Source organism: Ambystoma mexicanum, chromosome 7q (genome assembly GCF_040938575.1).
Source record: "Ambystoma mexicanum isolate Mex_15411 chromosome 7q, UKY_AmexF1_1, whole genome shotgun sequence".
Taxonomy (NCBI): Eukaryota; Metazoa; Chordata; class Amphibia; order Caudata; family Ambystomatidae; genus Ambystoma; species Ambystoma mexicanum.
Window position 1 is genome coordinate 504,217,467 of NC_090941.1, and position 13,019 is coordinate 504,230,485.

General features: G+C 47.3%; 1 protein-coding gene across 3 annotated transcripts in view; it reads right to left on the reverse strand.

Moving 5' to 3' along the window:
* Positions 1 to 13,019, reverse strand: part of RB1 (RB transcriptional corepressor 1) — a 2,466,185-nt gene that overhangs the window by 1,536,382 nt on the left and 916,784 nt on the right. For all 3 annotated transcript variants that reach the window (XM_069639386.1, XM_069639387.1, XM_069639388.1), the window contains exons 14-15: positions 3,381 to 3,437; positions 3,263 to 3,294 (exon numbers count right to left, since the gene is read on the reverse strand). In XM_069639386.1, the coding sequence (XP_069495487.1) occupies positions 3,263 to 3,294; positions 3,381 to 3,437 (89 nt within the window). The remainder of the gene's footprint in view (positions 1 to 3,262; positions 3,295 to 3,380; positions 3,438 to 13,019) is intronic.

The following is a 13,019-nucleotide window of genomic DNA, read 5'->3' on the forward strand; positions in this document are numbered from 1 at the left end:
GGATAAGAACTGTTCTTCACGTTGACATTCTACACAGTTTATTATTTTGTCCCCTTCACCAGTGGAGAAAAAAAACAGCAAATAAATACTAGGCACAAACACAGACATGCCTAACCGATGAATGATCCAGGTTCTGTTTGTGACACATTCGCCAGAATAAAGACCCCTTGAACCTAACAAAGGAACAACCCCTGTGTATTTGATGTAAAGGTTTTCACTCACATTATTTTAAAGGGGCGATGTACTACCACTGCCAATCTTGCCATACTGTGCGCATTTGAAAGAACAACCCCTCACAAATGGAAGAGAACGCCATACGGTTTCATGCTCTTTTGAAAATTTAACAATTTAATAACGGGCCTCTTGCTGTAGAGAATACAGCAGCAACAGCAGCTGGTATGTTTTAAGGGCAAGCTAGGAAGGCTTATTCAACCATTTGGCTGTTGCCTGATCAAGCTTTGTTGGAGAAAGGGGTACTGCAGGGCTTACAGGACTGAGACAACCGGCATAGACTTGCTATTCTACTATACCACGGGCGTTGACAAGATGATCTTGTGATGGCATGAAACAAAAGTAAAATCGGCTTCATAGAGATAAACAAAATACCACGGGCTTCAGCTTTTCATTCATCCCTTGGTATCTCACAATAAACACAAATGCTCCTGTGATGTCCAGGAGGCCAGAGGAATCGAGAAGGATACTAAAAAGCATGCAACTATATGAGAGCTCATGCTGTAGAAAAAGAAAATGTGAGGTTAAAACAATTGTTGAAACTCATAGCAAAACTAAATAAGAAAGCAGCAAGATTTTTCGAAACTCCGGCAAAAAGTGGAAAGGACTTCACTGTTAGGAAAAAAGAATCTGGTAGCAGGAGACAGTGGGGCAATTTTTAAGGTGCACAAGAGAGCAAGGATGTTGATGCAAGGGATTTTTTTAAAACTTTTTTTTTCAAGTGGAGGATCAAGATGGACACCCTTCACATGAGCTGTGTGAGAAACCTGAAGGTGTCTCTCTAGCTAGTCCCCGGGGATCTATCATCCAGGTGGCCAGGACACGGGTATCACTATTGAATCCAGCTCCTGGGGGTGGGCCAGTGAGGGAGGTTCACCTGGATGGGGAGGTCCTTGGGCAGGGACACCGACGGTTGAGACACGATAACCCCTTCTTTCAACACCTTTTACCCATCCTACCACGTTGGATATTCCAAAACACTGCCCCCCCCCCATTTTCTGACACACGTACACTTTCGCACAACACGAAAGACAACGGATAAACGCCAAAGCCGTTTAACTGACATGTCCCAATACAAGGGTCTGGCAATGGCAGGCAATTGACCAGAATCACACACCGGACGGCCCTTTCCCTTCCTCACAGGGATAAAAGGTAGAGCACGAGAGCACAGGACAAGCAAGGCAGACTGCACGACGCGAGAGCTAACTCAGCCTGGCAGTTCAAGAGGAGGAGACAGACGGCGCATACAGAGAGGGTGATAAGGAAAGAAGCAAGCTTGCCCTTTCCAACCAAGGCCTGTGAAACCTCTGCAGAAGGAATCATAAGACTGCAATCAATAGCCAGCGTGTATTGCAGCAGAGTCAACAGTACACAAGACCCTCCTCTGCTGACTACCAAGACGGGGCGAGACGCTTGTCTCTGTGATACCAACCTTGACTTCAAAGAGAAAGAAAGCCAAGCGATTCATCACAGCCGATGAGTCAAGGGGAGAGTCGACAAGAGACCGAACTGTGTTGTACGAAAAGTAGCTAACAGCTAATTTGTACTGTTAAAAGCTTAAAGAGCTATTGAGGGAAAAGGTGGAAAACCAGCGAGAGGAGTCCAGCACTACGTGGGTGCTCAGGAAACTCTGGCCGATTACCCGATGGTAGAGACTACCGCAACCAGAAGGCCTTGGGAAAAGGCAAAAAGAGGTCAAAGTGGTCATACAGGGGGCTTGTAAAATCCTCTGTATCGTCAAATGTCTTTGACCAACATTTGATTCTGAAGCGAAGGGAAGGGAAGGGAAATTAATCCTGCTTGGTGAAATTAGTGCATCAAGAGTGTGTTGCAAAGGTTTGCAAGAGTGAACCCGGCAGTGGGATGCTAACAAGAAAGGGGCGAAGCCTGAAGTCCCATGAACAGTGTATTGACAGGAGTGAACCCGACCGAGGGATGTCCACTGTGGACTGTTAAGCGAAAGTTGGCAAGAGTGAACCCAGCAGAGGGAAGCCGACAAAAAGGGGCAAAGCCTGAGGGGCGGTTTAAAAATACATTAAGATTTGTGAATGCAAGGGGTATAAGACCAGGGTAAGTAGATTGTCCCCCTTGGCATTAGGATCTGAGCCCGACCAAGGGAGATCAGGGGTGAAAAGTCGTCAGCCAAAGCCCATTTGGAAGGGAATTTATGGTTTGTTTTGTTGAATACATCAGACCCTCGAAGGCAAAAGACTTTTTATTGAAAAGAGACTTATGCATCGTAGAACCTGATGGATGGTACGGAACTGTTGGCTCGTGCTGGGAAAGCTCGAGCGTGTGCTGTGTTCAGGAGATCTACTTTGTCCCGTGCTCAAAATGTGGAGAAGAGAGACCCCTGGCAATCACATCCTGACTTATTATTTGTGAACACTTCTTTCTTTATTAAAAATCCTATCCCACACACTTTCTGTAATTAATTGTAAGGATTTGGCAATAAGTATTTTTTTTGGTATAGGCTTTTGACTTTGACAAGACGCCACAAGGCCTGCCTTATTTTTCATTTGATGGTCGAAGCTTGCTCCCATCTTAGATTTAGGTTAGGTATTTTTCCACCCTGCATTTACAGTTTAATAAACACCCTTGAACTGTGATCATATGTGTCTGTCTTTACTGTTGCCACCATGAGTTCCTTACAGCTGCCATTCCTTTTACTGCCATTGAAAACAAAAAATTGCTTTGTTTCAAAGACCCATATGTGCAGCAGTACAGTCATTTTAATAAAGTCCCTTGGAACCACTTTTCATATCTAGCATTTCCTGAATATGCTAGATGCAACTGTACCGATACACAACTAAAACTTATGCATTATCAGTTTCGCAGTCCATTTCAGCAAAGAATTACTCTTGTACACTGTGGCCAAAACACAGTTCTGCTTGCTCCTTCATGAAGTAGACTCATCAACAAAAAGCAGCTAAAGAATTGTGCCAGGTGTAAGATTGATAATGTCATTGGTAAAAAAAGCTGTTTACATGGCTAAAAAACAATTAAATAGAAATTTTAGTTTGACACTTACCTAAAGTTTTGCACAGATAGTCGTTGTTCCTCCTGAAGAAAGAACAACAATACATTTAAGAGTGCATGTCATTACGTTTTTTTTTGTGTATTTCTTATTCAAATACATTATAACTTACTGATTTCAGCATGGATTCCATCACTCGGTATGTTAAACGAACTCCAACTTTAAATCTCTAGAAAACAACACCACAAAACTCAGATAAATCATGTTTGAAGAAATCAAAATATTTAACTGCACGCTTGAAGGACACTAACACTAGCTTCATTACATATTTGTTCTCCCCAGTTACAGCACTATCTATATGCAGCTTAGGTCAGCGTGAACGGATATGTTTATGGATGGGTACAAAGCCCTATACATGTCATCTACCAACATGGAAACAATTATTCAAATGTGTGGTAATTGATGGATAATGTCAAAGCAGGTTACATTATCATGTTGTGATCTGCGCTTAATCATTTTGATTAAGCGCAGATCGCAACAATGACAGCTATGTCCAGACCTGCGGGCCACAACAGCAGGTGGGAACATACATGTTCCACAGCCGAGCACTGGTTTGCGTTCACTTGACTAAACCAAGAGCAGATTTACACTAATAGTAATTAGAAGTGTACACAAATAATACAAACAAACTGGGCTCTTTCTATGAGTATGTTATAAAGGACATTACATTACTACTAACATGGTTATCGTCAAATGTATTTAATAGTACGATGCCAAAGCCATATGCCAGACAGCTGCATTATTTTATGTTATGTTAAAGGTACTTATATAGCGCACTGTCAACAACGGAATTGGTCCCCAGGCGCTCTGGTGGATCTGTAATCAGGAAGGACTGGATAGGGTTAGTTGGGGGGAGGGGAGCAGGAGAGTGGGAGAAGTGATGTGCTGTTGGCAGCTTCAGCTCGGTATACACCGAGTGCTGGGCTTTGGTGCTCTTTTCGGATCGGGCGAGACCTTGAGTGGTGTAGGTGATGATTATGTGTTGTTGATGTGGTGTGGTAAAGTGTGTGCGGATTGCTGGCAGAGAGATGGTTGAGGGGCTGTGTGTAGGTAAGTATGCAGAAGATTGAGGATTGGGTTAGTGGGTCTGTATCCTGATTCAGGTCCTTCTGATTCCGTTAGAGTTGTATCCCTGTGGGTTGGGTTGATGCCGGTTCCTCGTTGGCAGATTCGCTTTGTTGGTGCTGCGCTGACCCCGCTGTTTCATAGTGAGTATTGTTTGGATTTGATTTTCTTCGTGTGTGTGGGATTGGGATGGTAATAACTATTCTCTTGTTATCTAGTATGACACTGGTCTGTTGAGCTTTTGAATAGTTCAGGGTCGGTGTGGTGTTCTAGTGCATCCGTCTTGGTGAGCCTGTGTATTCGGTCATTCGTTTCCACCCGTCATGAGCGTCTTTCAGTTGGTTCTTTGGTTTCTGTGGGGCGAGCATCCTTGGGGCTGTTTAATTGTAGTTTGTGTTAGGCAGAATCCTGTGCAATTCCCTTGGGGAGCACTACAGAAGATTAAGACTACAGGTATGAGCAATAAATCCCCTTTGGTATCAGTCTGTACCACAAAGATTTAGTTGGTAGCTGTGGCTAAGCAGTCAGACTTATCTCAAGAGGGAGATGAGCAGTATTCAGGGTTTACACAATAGGGCTACAGTGCTATGGCACAAGGAAACACTGACCAAAGCGTTGTATTAAAAAGGATATATATATATTTTTTCCACACTTCTAGTTCACCACATTAATCACAGTTGATAAAGCAAGTTAAAATCAGTCAAGTAAAGTATACACAACTCCCTAGTTAAATTGTAGACAAGTTTGAGCAAGAGTGAAAACTGAGCAAAACGGCACAGTGAAAACAAAACACAAATGGCACTCTAGCAATTTCTCACAAGGGAGGGAAAGCACAAGGTATACAGAAATATCTTCTTACAAACCCTAGCACCACTTCCCATATGTTTGTGAACAAGTTTAGGCTCGGCAGTACTTTAGCATAGAGAATACCTAAATGAAAACCGAGCAAAATGGCACTTCACAAGTTTAAAAAGTGGGAAGGAAAAGGTGGCTATAAGAAGTAGGTGCACCAACACAGTTCTAATTGAGAAGCAATCTAGAGACGGCAGTTCTAACAAATTCTGCCAGAGTCAATAGGCCTGTGCCATAGTCAGTGGTACAGGGCAAAGGAGCCAGGAGCAAAATGTTCTTGCAGCTGCAGTCAAGTCTTTGGTTAACTATTTCGAAAATGTGGATGCAGAAAACAGGAAAGACGATGTTTAGACGATAGGGGCGGCCAACCCAACAGGTAGGTAAAGGATTTAAAACACCTTTAGCACTACCACGTGAAAAGGGCAGCCTGGCGGAACAATGTACCTTAATATGAAGAAATGGCTCCTGCGGTGGTGGTTGTTCCTGGTAGTTCCTGCAGTTCAGGGTATCCAGCAGAGGAAGAGAGGCTCTCGTTGTGGAGGAAGGTTCGAGTTACTGCACTACCCAGGGATAAAACCAGCCACGGTGATGCCCGACGAATAAAAGGGGCGCTCCTTTAAATCGCGGCCCGGGTGGACGGGTGCCTGATTATCCGGTCTCCGAGTACAGGGTACTGGCGATTCGACCAGGGAAGGTCAAGAAACGCGATTGACAAACTGGTCGGCCCCACCAGCTCAAGGGAAGAAGGCTCTTTCAGATGAAGATCTTCTCTCGTCGTGTGGAGAAAAGTGGTGAGACACTGTAGAAGGGCTTCACCGGTGGTTCAGTCGTTGCAGATGTCTTTGGCTTCTCTCCTCTTCGGCTTCTTAGTTCCAGTGGCAACGTCTTGCTCTTCCAGTCCTCAGGACCCTGCTTTTATGTAAAAAGATCCCCATTCATACAGCCTAGCTGTCACTCACACAGTGGAGTGGTCATCTTGGCGGGAGACCCTCTAGCCTATCAGGACAGAGTGTGACATTGGTTGCTGAGGTAACCCTGTCCAGGGGTCCTACGCCCCCCTCCCACACAAGGGACCCACCCCAGACTCAGTGGCGCCGAAAGGAGGGCTTCTTGGCAGAAGCCTGCCAAAAGGACGAACAAAGGATCCCCGAGTTGGGTTAGGAGTTTAGAGAAAGACACAGAAAGAAGTAAAGTTCTGGCTAATAAAATCTACCGGAGTAAAGTTAATATTAAAATAAACCAGCGGTATGTTAGAGGCTGTCAGAAAAAGTGGTAGCCTCGAACAATGGGAAAATCCCATAGGGAAATATTCGTGGTCTAATATTTACGGTAGTAACCACTGCCACCAGCCAGAAACTTTTGAGAGAGTGACTGTACGGTACCCTCTCGAAAATGAAAACCAGGGAAAAACTATTAACTGTTCCCAGTACCTCCATAGTAAGATGGATTGTACTGGTTTATTTCATAAAATTGACTAGTAAAGTCAATGGGGACTTTACATGCCCTGGGAGACAGTAGTCAGTCCCAGGGTATGGAGTCTATGTTTGGGGGCCACTATGACACCCCTCTGTCACTGCACTGAGGGTGCTGTGTAACACATGTAAAAATATGGTTCCTTTGAGGGTGAGATAAACCCCATAGACAATTAACCACCAAAAATAGCCTCGAACACACATGGCAAAACATGCCTAAGAGTGGGAAAGAGTCTCACTCTTAGCAGGAGAAAAAAAAAACATCAAATCCAGCAAAGCTGCTGGGGGACTCTATAGGTAAGGGAAATTAGCCATAACATGAGAATTCTCCCTAACAGTTTGAGATGGGGCGTAGTGTTTCCCGCTGTGAAGTTGATGGACAGTGTTATAAAAAATATCCCACTGAGACCGCCAGGGGGCACAGGTAAAATGACAGCATGACAAGTCGGCTCCGTGCAGAAGCCCCCCACTGTGAGAAATCTGAGCAGCAGGCCCAACCGTGTGAGTGGACGACGGTCGGCAGGTACAGAAAGCCCCTGGTGAGGGTGTTGAAGTGCCTCTCAGAGACAGGAGGGGCAGTGCAGAGGAAAACCCCAGGAAATCCTAGAAACTGAGTGAGGGGACGTGATGCAGGCCGGACCTACTGCAGGCGAGTGCCAGTTATGACCAGGCTAGCAGCTGAAGAGCGCAGATAGGGGCTTCCCTCACAGCCGGATTGGGAGGCTGAGGGCACCCTTCTGTAAAAATGATAGAGCAGCGGTGCTGGTGCAGAGGAGAGGCTAACGGCCTTACTCCGAGAGGGACCCCATCAAATTGGGGGTGTAGAACGTAGCTGTCCTGCCGGGGAGTGGTGTGGCCCACTTCACCAGCAGAACAAAGGTAAGGGGAGACACCCCCGCCCCAGCAACTGCATCGGACTCTGGAGGAGGGACAATTAAGAGGAGCCCAGGAGTGAGAAGAGTCCTCCAGAGGGTAAGGAGAAATTGCCAGTAAGATACCAGTGGGGCCCACCAGGGACCAAGTGGGAGCTGCAGGCCAGTGCAGGAGCAGGCACGGAGACAGTGGAGAGGTCTGTGCCAGAAGAGGAGCGCAGAGACCTAATTAAGAGGGAAGACCCGAAGACCTGTTTCAACGCAAGTTAACAGACTATGTAGCCCATACCCCCCATTAGTGCTGGGTGAAGATGCGACGGGACAACCGCCCCCCCCAGTGCACACATCAGCCCTGGAGGGAAAAGGGGCATGGGGAGAGCCTGTGGTGAGGGGTAAGCACTGATCTGGGGAGACATTGAAGTCTTATGTTGTCAGAAGTGGTTGAGAAAAATCTAGAAGTATTTAAGAGGGAGCGCCTGACAAAGCAGGTCCAGCAATGATGGAGAAGATTCCAGGGGCTGCCTGCAACAAAAGGTCACTAAGGCAGACTTTACTGCTTTACTGCCCTGCTTGGGGGTGGGTCAGATCAATCAGGACTGACATGCAAACCTCGCTCCAGAACCTGGGCGGGTTGGTTGACCGGCTGGAGGAGAGAGTGGAGGACTCTCAGCTATCTGCAGACCTACGGAAAATGCGGATGGAGGCCTGCATAAAGGATACCTCCCTAAAGATAGACGACCTGGAGAACCGTGAGCGCAGGTGTAACGTCCTGGGAGTGAAGGAAGGGAAAGGGAAAGGGATACTGGGCCTGGAGTCGAAAGTCAGATCGATCCTGGAACTGCTGTTTGAAGGGGACGCTGTGGAGCCAAAGGAGATCCGCTTCAACAGAGCAGGGGGGCACCCCGGCAGACCACGCACCATACTGACCAAATGTCATGTCTACAAGGACAGGGTGCAGACCCTGGAAAAGGATAGGCAGAGTCCGGAACCTGACTTATGATAATATGAGAGTCGTGATCTATCAAGACCGGTCTGCTTTTACATTATCAAGGCGCAGAGACTGTCAGGCCCTGACCCAATGGCTGAGGGAACATGATATAAGGTACTGATGGGGCTACCCTTTTATCATCGGATTGGCTCTTGATCCTAATGCAACCTAAGCACCATTGCTTGGGGGTAAGACATCTGCGCAGAACACCACACCGGATTCGGCGCCACGGAGTGACAACCCGCGGGTGCAAGTCTCCCACGCTTGTACTCTGGAGGAGACCACTCTAAAGTGTGCTGCAGCACTGTGCGTGCGGGCTCCAAGCTTGCCTGCAACTGAGGCTGGACGAGAGCACATCAGTACGCCACCACTGCAGTGGTGGAGACTCACTTTCACTATAGAGGTACCACTTAGATACTCAGAACACAACACAAAAGTAATCAAGCATCTATACTATCCATTGACGCCTGTAGCGGCAGGCTCTCGTCCCGAGGACATCTCGTCACGCTCCTCAAATGTCGACTGGTCACTGAAAGAACACTGCGGATCCGATCTGCGTTCAGCTGGCTGAACAGACACCTACACGCCACCACCGTTCACCGGAAGACCCCGGTGGCATGTCCCCCTCTAAAGGCAAACCCAAATCGTCAATAATGGATTCCTTCTCGGCGGCCAAAGCAAAACAGCAATCGCAGCAAGCAGCGGCCGCGCAGCAGGAACAACCTCCCTCAGATGACAACTCGAAGGACGCACAGGTGCTACAGGCCATTGTGGCACTTCGATCATTTATTGACACCAAAATAGACCAAGTTAAATCCGATATGCAATTAATGCGCCAAGACGCTCGCAACCTGACCGAAAGGGTGACCACGGCGGAGGCAGCCCTACTGGAAACAGTCGACAGTACAGCTGACCTGAAGGCCAAGGTTCAATAACTGGAGAGGAAAGTAGCGTGAATGGAGGCGAGGTCAGAGGACGCAGAAGGACGCGCCTGCCACAATAACATTTGTATATTAGAAATTCCAGAAAACATGGAAGGGTCGAACCCGACTGAATTTGTGGAAACCTTGCTGCAACAAGAGATTGGCGACAGCAAATTTAACCAGGGCTTCACAGTGGAAAGGGCCCATAGATCTCTGCAAAAGGGCCCCCACCAGGCTCATATCCACACCCAATGATCATGAAAATCCTGAATTTTCAGGACAGGGAAATAATACTCAAGTACTCAAGAGAAGGGGGAGAAAACAAGCAAAATGATTCCAAGATCGTCATGTATCCCGATTACACACCCGCAGTGCAACAAACTCCTTTGTACCAGTGAAGGCAAGGCTCCGGAAACTTAACCTCAAATACATGTTGCTATATCCTTCGCGTCTCAAAGTGCTATACAAAAGGGAAAGCGATATTCCTAGAGACGCCTGCTGCGGCTAGCATGTGGCTGGAGCACAACAACCTGGCCAGAGACGAGGAACCCATCACATGAGCAGATGTGAGGGGGGTGGGGAGAAGATTCACACGGACTGGAAGCTATATCATGTGACTGCGAAACGTCAGCTACCACATCCAATTGTCACTGCAATGTCATCTTGATTGCTGGAGCGGACAGTGAGTCCGCCAGGCCGCACGTGCAGCGCACTACAACCCACCCTACTGGCCTGTTGCCTGCACACTACCCGCGTCAAATGACCTGGAGAGGCCTAGATGACGAGGGGGCTCCTGAGCACTGCCAAGTGATGGCAACTGCTGGGAGCAGTTTTTTGTTAATGTTGTGGTTTTCTCGTTCACGATAATGAACGTTTGTGCAGTTATGAAGTCTCCAGAGGATGATGTGGTGGGTCTGAGAGGGTTGGGGATGTAGGAACGAGGTTGGCCAGATCAGGGTACCTGGGGTGCAGGGCACCTTTGCTGTTCAACCGCCACTGAAAGAGGCTGGGGTGGTGGGAAGATAATCCTGGGACTCGCCCTTAAACTGATATGGCAGCACGCATTAAGGTGTTAACTTGGAATGTACGAGGACTGGGCACTTACCTTCACAGGAACAGAATTAAATCCTACTTACATAGAAAGAAGGTAGGAATGGCTCTATTACAAGAAACTCATTTAACAAAGGAATCCATGGTCAAATTACAGGAACACTGGGGTGGGGGTCAAGGGTTTGTGGCGGCTTATTCCAAATACGCAAGAGGGGTGTTCAAGTGGACAAGTCCACTTCTTCCTCTCAAACTACTTAGGACTGAAGTAGACCCGGAGGGCAGGTAGGTGATATTGTGGGGCTACGTTGAGCAGCTACAAATATGCATAGTGAACTCCTATTTCCCCAATTGTAACATCCCAGCCCACCTAGATCTAAGGTACACTAAAATAGCACAATATAGGAATGGCTGTTTCATTTGGTGTCAGGACTTCAACTGCGTACGTGATCTAGAATTGGACAGGTCTTCACCCCCAAAGAACTGCTCGCCAGTAGCCACTACCGCACTGAATACCGTGATAGAACGATTAGATCTCGCTGATATTTGGCGGGAGCTAGATCCAGGGGAGTGAGGCTACTCTCACTTTTCATCCCTGCATAGCCTGTACACTAGGATAGACCATATTTTTACAGGCAGGGAACATCTTCCCCAAATGGAGATGGCGCAATATCTGGGGCAATCTATTTCTGCCCACTCACCTCTAATGGTGGAATGGACCATAGCTGGCCCCAGACCACCCCCATTCCATTATTGAGAATGCCCACCGAAGCGTTGAAGGACCTAGCATTTAGAAATGACCTTCGGGATTCCCTGGAGAAATATGTAGAGGAAAGCATGGGCAGCGTTGACCGGCTTAGCACAGTATGGGACGCCCTGAAAGTCGTATTGCACTGAGAAATTATAGCGAAGGCAGGGAGTATCAGGAGACTACTGCAAACTGAGCTAGAACAACGTGACAAAGAAATTGAAAGGATAGAGTGCACCACCCAGGGGACACAGCAAGAGGAAGTCACACAGTCGGATTCAGGGCGAATGCAAGGATGTATGGCGCAGGCTAGCGACGGTCGACCATACCACCAGAACCATTATAGGTAACACGGAAGCAAATAGACCTGGCTGCCTACTGGCATGGCTCTGTAAGAGGGAACATCCCAGACACTGAACGACCGCACTGAAAGGAGGTGATGGCACCCCACATCAGACATAACAAGGTATAAATGAAACATTTAAACTGTTCTACACCCAGTTATAGTCACACGACACCCCAGTCCCCCCAGAGGAAATTCTAGACACACTTGAGGAAATTGGATTACGCAAGTTGACACCCACACAAAGTGAAACTCTAGACGCAGATATTACCACTGAAGACATCACAGAGGCAATAAAACCCCTGTCCGCTTGCAAGACCGCGGGCACCGATGGGCTGCCTCCGGAGTTCTATAAAACGTATGAATCATCCCTCACACCACTTCTACACAAAGTGTTCCAGGAAGCGTATGACCCCACGATTCTGCCGGAAAACATGAGGGACACTTGTGATCCTGATGCTTAAGCCCAGGAAACCTGTAGAAGTGTGCGATTCCTACCGCCCACTTGCGATGCTGAACTATGATGTAAAGATATTGACCAAGATACTGGCCAAGAGACTTTCCAGATTGATAGGTAGGTTGGTGCACACGGATCAGAGCGGCTTTGTGCCTGGTCGCAAAAGCACAGCGAATCTCCGTAGGCTCCAACACATTATGGCTCAGACAGACCTAAAGTCAGGCTCCTATACATTGCTATCATTAGATGCTATAAAGGCATTTGATTCCCTCTATTGGGAATGGCTGCTAGTGGTTCTCAGGGGTTTCGGATTTGGGGAGAAATGTATCAAATGGGTGAAAGCCCTATACACTAAGCCGAGGGCAAGAGTGAAATCTGGGAGGTTGGTTTCTGCGGCATGGGACATATGAAGAGGTACTAGGCAGGGTTGCCCGCTGTGTCCCATGCTTTACATATTAGGACTGGAAGCTATCGCTATTTATTTCAGGAAACAGTTTTTTGATGCAGGTATACAGGTGGGTGGAGTGTACCATATAATTTCATTATACACGGACAATGTCCTTCTGTACGTCAAGGACCCACACTTGAACATGCCGAGCATGATGGAGGTCCTGGATAATTACTCCAGGGTCTGTGGTATACAGTTCAGCAGACAAAAGTCCTGTCTTTTCCCGTTGGCAGACTTAAGGGGCAGGAACATTGAGGACCTGCCTGCAGTAGGTATCCAGTGGCAACTTACCTCATTTCAGTATCTCTATGTCAACATAATGCACACCCAGGAACTAATGCATGAACATAACACTGGAGTTTCGCTCCGGGCCTTACGCAAGTCAATTGGCTTTTGGTCCAAACTTACCTCATCTATGATGGGTAGGGCATCAATCATCAAAATGATTGTTCCTCCCAGATTTCTTTATTGTTTTCAGAATGCGTACTATTATATTAAGGCCCCCCCTTGTTTCGTCTGCTCGAGACAATATTCCG